General features: G+C 36.7%; 1 protein-coding gene across 8 annotated transcripts in view; it reads left to right on the top strand.

Annotated features, from left to right (window-relative positions):
• NAV3 (neuron navigator 3) overlaps nucleotides 1–12,465 on the top strand; it is a 597,791-nt gene that overhangs the window by 532,031 nt on the left and 53,295 nt on the right. For all 8 annotated transcript variants that reach the window (XM_045069074.1, XM_045069076.1, XM_045069075.1 and 5 more), the window contains one exon: nucleotides 7,416–7,499. In XM_045069074.1, the coding sequence (XP_044925009.1) occupies nucleotides 7,416–7,499 (84 nt within the window). The remainder of the gene's footprint in view (nucleotides 1–7,415; nucleotides 7,500–12,465) is intronic.

Raw genomic sequence — 12,465 nt, 5'->3', positions numbered from 1 at the left:
GGGTCCTGGGATCGAGCCCCTGCATCGGGCTTTCTGCTCGGCAGGGAGCCTGCTTCCTCCTCTCTCTCTCTCTGCCTGCCTCTCTGCCTGCTTGTGATCTCTGTCTGTCAAATAAATAAATAAAATCTTTAAAAAAATATATATATATATATATATTTGTTTTTCCCTCAGATACCCTTCCTAAATATAGTTGTTGGGTTGGGGTGGGGGTAATAGTTGACACATGATGTGACATTGGTGTCAGGTGTGCAGCTTAGTGATATGACAAATTCGTACATTATGCTACGTTCACTGCAAGAACTGGTCACCATCTTTTCCATTACATCACTATTACAGTATCATTAACTGTATCGTTTGTGCTCTGTTTTCTGTTCCCATGATTTACTCATTCCACGAACTGAGGCCTGTGTCTCCCTCTCCCCTTCACCTGTTTGTCCACCTGCTTCCCCTCTGCCCCCATCAGTTCATTCTCTGTATTTTTAGTTCTGGTTCTACTTTTTGCTTGTTCGTTTTTTTTTTTTTTTTTCAGATTTCATTTAAAAGTGGAACCATACGCCATTTGCTTTTCTCTTTTCTCTCATTTGTGTTTCACTTAGCATAATAACTTAAGGTCCATTTATGTTGTCTCAAAAGGCACAATCTCCTCCTTTTTTATGGCCATGTAGTGTTCAATTGTTAGTTTCTTGCATTTCCTTTCAACATTGATCTGTTTTTATAGCCATGAATACAGATATGTAGTACACACTTGCAAAGGCTTACACGTACGTGCGCACGTACACACACGCACACACACACACACAGGAGCAACCAAATTTTAACATAAGGGAGCAGTCCTGAAATTTGACTCTGTGCCATTGTTTGGAAAGGGAGCAAAAATATTTTAAAGGTGTCAGTCATTGGCTACCTACCATTTGTGCTCCGGTCATACAGACCACACTGATTTTCACTAATGTGTTTTCATGACCTTACCTCAGATACTCTCTGCAGAGCATTGGTAGGACCACCAGAGGGTGAAAATTGTTTTTTTTTTTTTTTTTTTTTTTTTTTTTGGTGAAAAATCTTATACCTTTTATCCATAAAGCAATTACTCCTAGAGTACATAAACAGGTATCCCACACATCTATGGTATTATAACATCATGGAGAAAGGGGACTATTAGGAATAAAGCATCTACAATGTCTCCTCAAGGAACAATAATGGAAAAAGGAATGAATACAGAATTAGAGGAAGTAGTGGCAAATAGACAATTTTGTTTAAAAAGTGCTGATCTTAGAGAAAATGCCCAAATGTCTCCAGCTTCCCCTTGCCACATCTATGTTACCCTTAGTAGTGCTTTTTGCACATGGATGGGAACCTAAATTATATCCTATTTTGCATGCCTTTTTTTTTTCACTTCATAATACATTTTATAAATATTCTGAAATCACCTAAGAGCCACAGAAAAAAACTATATATATGGCAACTTTATTTTTTAAAAAATCACAAACAACCAAAATATCCCTTCATATGTCATTGGATAAAACAAACCATGATAAATTTCTATCATGGTTTTCTACTCAGTGGTCTTGTATGTCTATGTCAATTTGTATTTTTACACATATAATCTTTATACATTTAGAAATTCAAATTACTCATAAGTTACCTGTTCACTGTAAATCATTATGAACTTACTTTCTTTACCATTTGGTTTACAATGTCACTTTAGATCTCAGAGCATATAAATCATCATAGAATTTTTTTGTTAATATTTTATTTTTTCTAAAAAATAGTTCTAAAAAATACTGCATTTGAATTTCATTCAGAGAATATGTTCAAATATTCAAAGTAACAAATTCAGATATTTGCTAATATCTGTTGATGTGCGTAATATATGCTTATATTATACATATAAATATTATATATATACATATATTATACATATACATATTATACATATGCAGGAATTAATCATAATACAGACTGAATGAAATTCTCTGTACAGAACTTTTTAATATAAGCCAAAAATTATTTTTAACCTTGTAATCCTATTGGAAGTAAAGATAAACCTTGTATTTTTTTTAGTTTATTTTGACTAAAATAGTAAAACCTTTAGATAAAAGCTTTATTTAGACTAAAAGAGTAAAAGAGTAAACCTTTTAGTTTCTGGTTGAATAAGATCACTACAATGAGCATTATTGTATAGAAGTGAAGTAGCAAAGGAGCCATGATTTTTTAAAGATTTTATTTATTATTTGAGAGAGACGAGCAAGCACAAGCAAGGGAAGTGGCAAGCAGAGGGAGAAGTAGATTACCCGCTGAGTGGGGAGCCCTACGCCAGGCTTCATCCCGGGACCTTGGGATCATGACCTGAGTCAAAGGCAGACGCCTAACTGACTGAGCCACCCAGGTGCCCTGAGATAAGATTTTAATTATTTGTTATTTTTTGAAATTTAAAGATTATTTAAGTATCTAGATATTCATTTTTTACTCAATATTTAATCACTCTATCAGGACTAAAATGATTTTTCTTAATTTGGGTTTTTTTTTTTTTAAAGATTTTATTTATTTGTTTGACAGAGAGAGATCACAAGTAGGCAGAGAGAGAGAGAAGGAAGCAGGCTCCCAGATGAGCAGAGAGCCCGATGCGGGGCTCGATCCCAGGACATTGGGATCATGACCTGAGCCGAAGGCAGCGGCTTAACCCACTGAGCCATCCAGGCGCCCCTGGGTTTTTTTTTTTAATTGATCTCTTAGTTGATCTGTGTTTGATCCAGGCAATAATCTTTTTATAAAGAGTCCACACAATGACCCATGTTTTAATTTTTACGTTTGAAACTTACCTGCTTCTCTACTAAAATGCTTCATCCCCACTTTGTTAAAAGGAGCAGCAGCAGGTGTGCCTGGGTAGGGCAGTCAGTTAAGCATCTGACTCTTGGTTTTGGCTCAGGTCATGATCTCAGGGTCGTGAGATCAAGCCCCATGTTGGGCTCTGTGCTCAGGGTGGATTCTGCTTGAGATTCTCTTTCCCTCTCCCACTGCTTTCTCTCTCTCTCTCTCTCCCTCTCTAATAAATAAATAGACCTTAAAAAAAAAAAGGAGCAGTGGTAAATTAGAAAGGTGTCCAACCAACTCACTCCTCATTTGACTGGTAAAGCAAACCTTCATTCAGTAGAATGTGCACTGAGTCTTCCCATCCACTTTTGAAGTTCTCTCATTAGAGCTTCAGAAAGCCCCTGGAGGACTCTCTATAAAGCCCTTTCTACTAGGATGTTTTTAGAAAGGAGAGAGCGTATGTTGGCAGACTGCTGTCCAACCTTCCCTGAATCAGTACCCACCTATGAACAGGAAGAAAAGAGGAGCACCCCAGCAAGCATCTGTGAACATATGGTCATATCATGCAGGGGCCAGGGGCCCTCTGGCCTCTCACCTGCCCCTCCCTACAGCCAAGTCTGATGGGGAGCATTAGTTTATGTTCGAATATATTTTGTTTATGAACCTCAGCTCTTACATATTTAGAAATGGGTACTAAGACATTATTATTTCAATTTTTCAAAGATACCACTGAATGAATATGTCACAAAACAAAGGGTACTTTTTTTTTTTTTTTCCCTTTCAGCACATATGTCTTTTAGCCAAAAATCTCTCGGGTATTATTTTGTTTAGGATTGTGTCCTATTTTTTGCTCTATTTAATATTTTTATGTATTCTGGCAGTTACTCTTGCTTTTCTGCATCTCCTTTTACAGAAAACAATTTTGTACGTTTTAACAATGACAAACACTGAAGGAACGATTTTATGATGTGTAAAAGAAATGCAAAACCTTATTTATAATAATTTCAGAATCATTTTCAGTACATCTATTGATTTTCAAATGTAAAGTCACATTTATATACATCTCCATATAAATCTATGTATATCTTTTTTGGTTGATGGACTGTCACTAAATTCTGGGTGAGTGAGTACAATGCAGGCACTTTTCGTAATTTTCCATCTTACCACTTAGCAGCACAATAATTCTCTTTATGTAAAGATTCAGATTATATTATGGGATTCTAAAACTAAAGACAGTATGTACCAGAAATACCTTCCCTTAACTAATATGCATCTGTGTCTATTTTATTCCCTTGACAAACTTTAACTAATACAAGTCAGGGATTGTATCATATTGATATAATTTTGCTCTGGCTTGAAAATTATGCAGCTGGTAATGAAAAAGTCAGCAGCAAGTAAACCATGATCAATAGCCCCCATAAAAATCCACAATTAAAAAAAAAAGTCATCGTTTTATTAAGTTTTTCAGGTAAGATCTATTGCCCTATAGTCAATTGGTTTTATTTTCCATTTTCCTTCCACTGAGTTGACAAAGATCATCACTGGTAAGAATGGTTTCTGTTATTGGTCTCTTGGACTCCCTTTCCATTAATCCAACTGGTGAGAAATTTAACCTGTATTACCTTTAAAGTAACAAAGTTAATCTGACAACCTAAGCCAAGGCCTTAGGTTTAAATTTAAATTTAAACCTTTAAATTTAAAGCAGTATTGCACTAACATACTCACAACATATTTTTCATGGAGAATAATGTGACTTAAAATGTTCTTTGGTAACTACTTATACATTTTCGTATGAGTAATTAATGAACGGCAATGTTCCAAAAATTAAAAACTGACATTGTCATAGTGAATGTTTTGTATTAACTAATAGCTACAAAATACAAGCAGTATATTTATTCAGCATATTCACATTCCTATTTTCTTTGTCATATTTTAACTCCTGTTTAACTGAGAAAATATGCATAGAAGGTAAAAGTAAAATTTCCTTCTGAGTTTATACATTCAAGTTTACATATCTGATAATAAAGTTGCACAGTTGTTTGGGAGAATTAAAATTACAATATTGAGTAGAATCTTGCATTTCTTTTAGTACATATTAACAGTGATTTCCAGCCAGAATTTTCTCTATTCTAAAAGAAAGTGAGAGATTTTATTTTAGGAGTTAGTAACCCATTGTATAGTCACAGCAGGATTATTGTTAATAACCTAAATGGAAATCAGCACAAATGGTCAATCATGGACAAATATATTATAAATCACATAAAGCAATGCATTCCAGCAAAAATCTAACCCCTGTGACATACCACATGTTTGAATCTCAGAAACACAATGTTAAGAAAAGGAAAACAGTCACAAAAAAATTGTGGCATATGATTCCACTCTGATAGTTTTAAAAATAGACAAGCTAAAACATGGTGTTTAGAGATGCAAGCTTAGTTGTGTAACTATAAAGAGAAGGAAGAAAATAATTATCATAAGTGTTACAATAATAGTGGTTATCTTTGGGGCAGGGAGAGGGGAAGACAGGAGAAAGGAAAGGGAGAACTTCTACAATCTTCTTGACGTGGCTGGTGAGTGTATGAATGTTCACTTGAGAAACCAGTGAGCTGTGCGTTTTCATTTTGTTCACTTTTAATATGGTTAATATGGTTTTATTCACTTAAATTTTTTTTACAATAAAAAAGTTTTTGTATGAGAGAAAATGGAACATAACCTTATGCTAATCTCTGATATAGTAAGTCTGATGTAAGGATATTCCTTGTTGTTGGAAACATTTTCAACTACGAGATACTGTTTGTTTGTTTTTTTTAAAGAGTGTTATTTATCCTAATAAATCTGCTAACTAGCCTTGGAGTATAATTCTCAAGGTTATATGCATGTGTGTGTGTGTGTGTATGAGATTGAGAGAGAGAGAGAGAGAGCCAGCCAGTTGGTGGGACAGGGGGTGGGGAGATGGAGACAAGAGAGAGTGGAAAAAGAATAAAGAGTTGTACTGGTGGACTGAAGATTAATTGAAGTATTCTTCACAAATGATCTTTATATTGCTGTGTCAGGAAAAGAAAGGGAGCACAAGATAAGCTCAGAGCTAGGAACAAAGATGCCTTTATATGTGATACTAATGAAAGAGACTTATACATTCTAGCTGTTACCAATAATGGTATAAAATTCTTGCTGTTATCAGTAGTGGAATAAACTTCTAGCTGTTACAACTAATGGAATAAATTTCTAGTGCCCTAATTCTTGGGACTTCTGGCATCTGTCTGATAATAGTTACCTCAGCTTTTCAGCTCTACTAGAGTAACAAGGTGATGTATTTTAATAAGTCCTTTTACTCCCTTCTCTTAAAAAATTAACGTTTTGCCAAGGATTGCCAAATTTCCCCACCCTTGACACGTATAGTTTTTTACAGATGTAAGGTGTAAAATGTTCTATCATTGTATCTTTGTGAGGGCATAATAAAATTCAATCAGTCTAAGATAAGACAGGATAGGACTGGGAGAGGGAGACAAACCATAAGAGACTCTCAGTCTCAGAAAACAAACTGAGAATTGCTGGGGGGTGGGAGGGGTAGGGAGAGGGTGGCTGGGTGATGGACATTGGGGAGGGTATGTGCTTTGGTGGATGCTGTGAATTGTGGAAGACTGATGATTCGCAGACATGTACCCCGAAGCAAATAATACATTATATGTTGATTAAAATGTATAAATAAAAAATTTTTTAAAAGGCACCTGTAGGTCTCCTCCAGCAACAGTGAAAGATTGAAGCACCTCTCCATGCTTAATATTCTGTGAGTGAAGCTGTTGGATAACGGCATGCCAACAGACACTGGCCTATTCAAGAGCTGTAATATTGTCAAATACTTCTTAATCATAAGAGTTAGTGTCTTATACCTCAATATGTATAATTCCCTGAGATTTAAAATAAAACCCAAAATCCATGAAAACTTAAATAAAATGTGACTGAATATCATCTCTAGCTGGCCTCCCCGCACTTCCTTAGTTGAAGGGAATAAAGTAGAAATAAAAGCTCTCTTATTGAAAGGAGTTTGGAAAGTGAAGACAACTCTTTCTGATTCCATTCTTTGTACACACAAAAAGAGGAAAGATCGTGTGTTAGCTGTCAGCAGATGTCTGACACTTGAAAAAGAGGATCATGACAATGAAGGAGCTAACAGTATCTCCAAAGGTCATCATGCACGTATAAAAATGAGAAACATTTGTCCATTGACGGTGGCAGTGGCCTCCTCTTGAGCTTTAAGTCTAAAAACTTGGTAACTCTGAACTTTATTCAGTATTTTGGGTGTCAAATCCTCTGTGATATGCAAGTCAGAAGGTGTTGTTATTTGCAAAATACCATCCCTTTTCAGAAGTTGAACTCACATTAAATGTCAAGAGATGGAAGCGCTGAATTTAAACTGAATTTTAGAAATGACATAAACAAAGATTTACATTGAAGGAGAGTCGTCATTGAAAGCTAACCATGATGGTCTTGGTATTTAAAGAGTTAGAATACCTGAAATTAAGCATTTTATAAAATCAAGAGTTGTCATCCATCCACATAAGGTTCTGACATTCAAAACGTGTTCCTTCCATTTTTGTTCCCAGGCTCACCTCGTAGCAGCTTTTGAGAAGAGTTTAGGGAATATGACTGGCCGGCTGCAGAGTCTAACCATGACAGCAGAACAGAAGGTATGTCCAAGAATTGCCACGGGGGGCTTGAAATAAGACAGCAAGATGCAGAGAATGTTTAAACAATGCACGAGGGGCAGCTCCTTAAACATAATGTGGCAGAGGATACATTACACCCTAAACTGGAAAATGACAAGATAATACTTTTTCTTTTCAAATTTTAAGTTTTAAAGACATATGATTCAGTTTAACCCATAGCAGAGCTCACATATCACATGCACACACACACACACGGGCCCACACGCACGAAGTTCTTCCCAGGCATTCTATTATTTTACTCCCGGTTGGACCTATTAAAAGAATACCAATGTTTAGGAAGAGAAACAGTTGTATAGAAGAAGAGTTAGAATATTCTGGGAACAACTTGTTATACAGTTGGCAAGAATTACACTCCGATAAGAATTTTCACAAACATGTGGTCTGTAAGCCCAGATACAGATGATGGCTATAGGCAGAGATGGCTGTGGAGAAAGTCTGGAGGAGAGGTGAGGACTCTGTAAAGGAAGGGGCTCACGTTACATCATCTGTGGGACAAGAGGCTGAAACACTGATCCTGAGCTGAAGTTTAGAAATATAGAACGCTAAATGAAAATTTGTGTCCTTTTGGAGTAATGTGGGTTAATTGGCATCTGGGATTGCTGTCTTTGAAAAGTAAAGTTAACTCATATCAAAAATCTTAAAATAAACTCAAAGGGTTTTATGGAAGGGGGGGGAAGGAACTCTAAAAAGAAAGAAACAGGAGAATTTAGTTCATGAGGCAAACATATCAAAAAGGTTCATGTTGCCAGGAAAGAAAATGGACACTTTCCATGGGAGGACCAGTAACTTACCTCTCAGCCATTATTTTGGTAAACCTGACCTGAGACCTTGGATCAGTGTAAGAGACAGATGAAGTCTCCAAAACTATACGGAAACATTTGTAAAAACTGCATATGGGCATAATATGAGCAGACGTCCATAATTTTCGTCTAATTTCCAAAGAGATCCAAAATCAAGAAGGCTTTGGATATTTTCAGAATCAGTACCTATTTCTGTCCTGAGAAATGGCTTCAGTTTTGTCTTCAGTTCTGTAAAGTATGTCATTAGCTTTAGAGAACTAGTATATGTTACCATTTTGTCAGTTTACCATTTTTTTAAGTTAAAAAAAAAAAAAACAAAAAACACCTGAATGAACAGGCCAATTAAACTCAGGAGAAAACTAAATATTCCTGTACTAGCCTGGTGTAATTAGCAAGCTCTGTTTTATTCGCCCTTATCTTCATTCTCCTATTTCAGAGATTTTCCCCTGCCCATGGAAGAGAATACTGTGCATCCCTGTCAAACCTGTTCTGTAAGGGAAGGTGACAAATGCCTCTGGGGCACAGGAATTTTATCTTCATCTTTTTTTGAAGAAGAGAGAAGCCCTCCAGTTTACCACTTCACTATGTAACCTAAGAGCTCAGCAAACAGGATGACGAGGTCATTTAGGGCAGCCAAGTGGGGAAGAATATGAATGCTGGAGCCCAGGGAAGCTTGAGTATGAATCTCGGGGAACCTCTTAAGAGCTGTCGAATCTTCTTTTGCTGACCCTCACGGTCATCATTTCAGAAGTCAGGTTTATAATAACTACCTTGCAGAATCACTCTGAGCAATAAACAAGATACGATCTAAGGCCACATACAGTGGGTAGTCCAAAAAAAAATATTACCTTTCTTTACATTTCCCTCCTTTTTTCCCTTAAAAAAAAAAAATGTAGGTTAAACCAAATTCATCATTGATCATATGCCAGTGTCTTGCTAAAAATCATGGTTAGTATTTCAAGTCTCAGTGTCTTCAAGAAATCAAAATTAGCATTTTTTACCATCCCATATTTCCTTCGATTCTTTTGTATTTATAAGTTAAACTTCTCATAGATATTGAAAAACTATGATGCATTTGTTAATTTGTAATGCCTCTGAATAATGCCTGAGTGTTTTTAAATGTATCTGCATAATACACAGAATTTTATAACTGTGTGCACATTAACCATAAAGGAACATTGCCAAAATTATAAAATTTTCTCAGAAGATATCATGGTGCCTGAAATTGCCTTGCCATTTTTTAACTGAAAATAAAGTGATTGCATGTCTCAATCCAAGCTGTACACACACAACAACATTAGTAAGTTGTTTATTTTACTAATCTGAGATTTATAACTTGCGTACTTCCAAGGTGGCTTTGGGAATCATAAAATTAATTGCAATATGAAACGGCACAATTCCATAACAGAATCTAGTGCAAACAAGCAGAGGAATGTATATAATAAGATGCCTGAGCCTGTGTAATCGGTACCACAAAGCACTGAAAGGAGTTGAATGTCAAGGAGGCTAAGGCACAAAGGGAGATTGCTTGGCCCGTCTGTTCTCATTTTCTGACCAGAAGAGCACAATTTAGATCGAAGTGAAAAACTTTTTGGCACTGAATTCAAGGACAAATTTATTGTAAAGTTTCTTAAATTGGGGTCATGGAATAACAAAAGGCAAAACTGCTGTTCAAATAGACATTTCTCTAAAAGCTGAGGGCATAACATTTAATCATATTTCAGTAAAGTCATTTCTTTAGGGAGCTGAGATAAAAGGGTATATTGCTCTCTGGTGATCCAACAATCCTGGGAAAAAGATTAGTGCATATAGAGCAGAGGTTTTGAAACTCTGTTCTTCGAGTTCCAAGGCTCATTTGTCCATTTAATCATTCACCAAAGCTATGTTGAATTTCTACTGTGTATGAGAGATGGGTCTAGCTAGTGAGAATCCAGCAGTGAAATACATATATGTAGGTAACATATACTACATATAATATATGTATGCATTTTATTTATATACACATACACACATGCTGTTTATATCCTAGTTTATAACTGGTTCTAATATAAAATACAGTTTATTTTCTAATAGGTGACAGGTTAGGATTATAAATACAGGATTCCAGGTGAGGATCAGCACCACTGAGAATGTTGAGAGTGAGGATATTGGGAGGCAAGGTGGGATGCTAACACAGGAAGCAACAAAAACCAAGATGGTTACATGTTCTTGGCTACATACTTAAATGTAAATGAAGCTGGGACTCAAATCCAAGTGACCGGACTTCTTCTGGCTTCAAAGTATGATTTTCAACAATCATAGGGCATCAATAGCCTGAAAGCTGTATCAAAATTTTAGCTTGATTTTATAGACCAAGTCCACTTCCTTGAATAGTGTCTTAAAATCTTTCCTTGTTCCCAGGTGCCATATCTGGAATCCTGGTTCTCTTACCAGAGCACTTCTTTTATACATTTATAGCCTGGTGAGAAGGAAAAGACATGTATGAATCGCTCAGGAGGCAGAAAATTTGGGGTGCCATTGGAAATATAATAATATAGTGTCCTGAGTGGGCTCACAGGGGATTACTGCATCCTGACTTTGGTTCCAGAAGTGAAGATGGCACGGTTCGAAGTAGGGATAGGGGTAGAAGACGGCATGGGTGGGAGATGGGAGTAGATGCGGCACAGAGAGGGAGGGCCCTTTGGGCTCTAGGAGGATGAAGAAGAAGAATTCCAGGAAAACGGGGGACTACATGTTGTAGAAGAAGGGGCACAGTGAGCATGAGCAGCAAGGAGGGACATTAAGGGAGACATTAAGGGACTTGGAGAAGGAAAATGTGAAACTAAGCCTAGAAAGATGTCTAGGGAATTTGGTCCTTGAAAATAAGGAGCCATTCCAAGGCTTTTGACTCTAAACTAACATGATAAAAGTTAGTTAATGAAGATCAGTTCATCAGGATTTCCCGGACAGTTTAATAGCATCCTCAGTAGCGACTGGAAGGCTACATGCTACATAATAGTAAGTTTATAAGTAGGAAAAATTGAGATACTTGTCATGAATGCTTGTTAGCTGGACAGAGAAATTGTCTCTAAGTATTGCCCTATACCTAACCTAAGGTTCGACAGATGGCGACACTTACATAGTCTGATCAAGAATTTTGCCTGGAGTGGTGCCTGGGTGGCTCAGTAGGTTAAGCTTCTGACTTTGGTTCAGATCATAAGCTCAGGGTTCTGGGATCAAGTCCCACATCGGGCTCTCTGCTCAGCGGGGAGCCTGCTTTCCCCTCTCTCTCTGCCTGCCTCTCTGCCTTCTTGTGATCTCTGTCAAATAAAAAAATAAAATCTTAAGAAAAAAAGAAGAATTTTGCCTGGATTTATGGTCCTTGTTCCTTTATTAGCACTTCTCCATCAAGACTCTTTGAGAGAATTAAAATTTAATGGCCTGAGATATCTATTACATGTGATAAAAATAACTTTTTTCTCTGCATCTGGAGTGGTACGACCTTTGTACCATCCTTGTCAGAACTGAAAAAAAAAATGCCATTCAAATTTTTGTTCAGCACTTTATTTTGTTATAGAATACCAGATGACAAAGGCTGTAATGCAAGTCATCAAAATGGCAAGAATTTTACAAGTCTGTATTTTTATGAATGAATTTTTTCAGAACTACTGCTAAATTCCAGCGAACTTACTAAGGTTATACTCACTGATAATTTGAAGACTTTCAAATTATTTCCCTGTAGCAGTTGTGCCAGAGGCCATTAGAACATATATTGAGGTGTACTTGGTTAGTCTTTTTAGAATGTCAGAACACAGGGGCACGTGGGTGGCTCAGTTGATTAAATGTCTGACTCTTGATTTCAGCTCAGGTCATGATCTCAGGGTTGTGATACTGAGATCCAGCTCCCTGCTGGGCATGAAGCCTGCTTAAATGCTCTCTCTGCCTCTCTTTCTCTCTCGCTCTCTCTCAAAATAATTAATTAACAGGAATGTCAGAGACAACAGAGGGATATCTTTTTGTAGAAGTGGTAGAGCTCAGATATTGATCTTCATGCCAACTGTGAAGTCTGGGGTTTGCTCACTCTTACCTCTGTGAAGCTGCTTTTTTGGTGACTAGATGAATAGACGCTTAAGCATTAAAAATGAGAA

Source organism: Mustela putorius, unplaced genomic scaffold (assembly GCF_011764305.1).
Source record: "Mustela putorius furo isolate JIRA1106 unplaced genomic scaffold, ASM1176430v1.1 tig00003911_pilon_pilon_pilon, whole genome shotgun sequence".
Lineage (NCBI taxonomy): Eukaryota > Metazoa > Chordata > Mammalia > Carnivora > Mustelidae > Mustela > Mustela putorius.
Note: the sequence above shows the minus strand (reverse complement) of the source record. Positions and strands in the feature narration are given on the sequence as shown.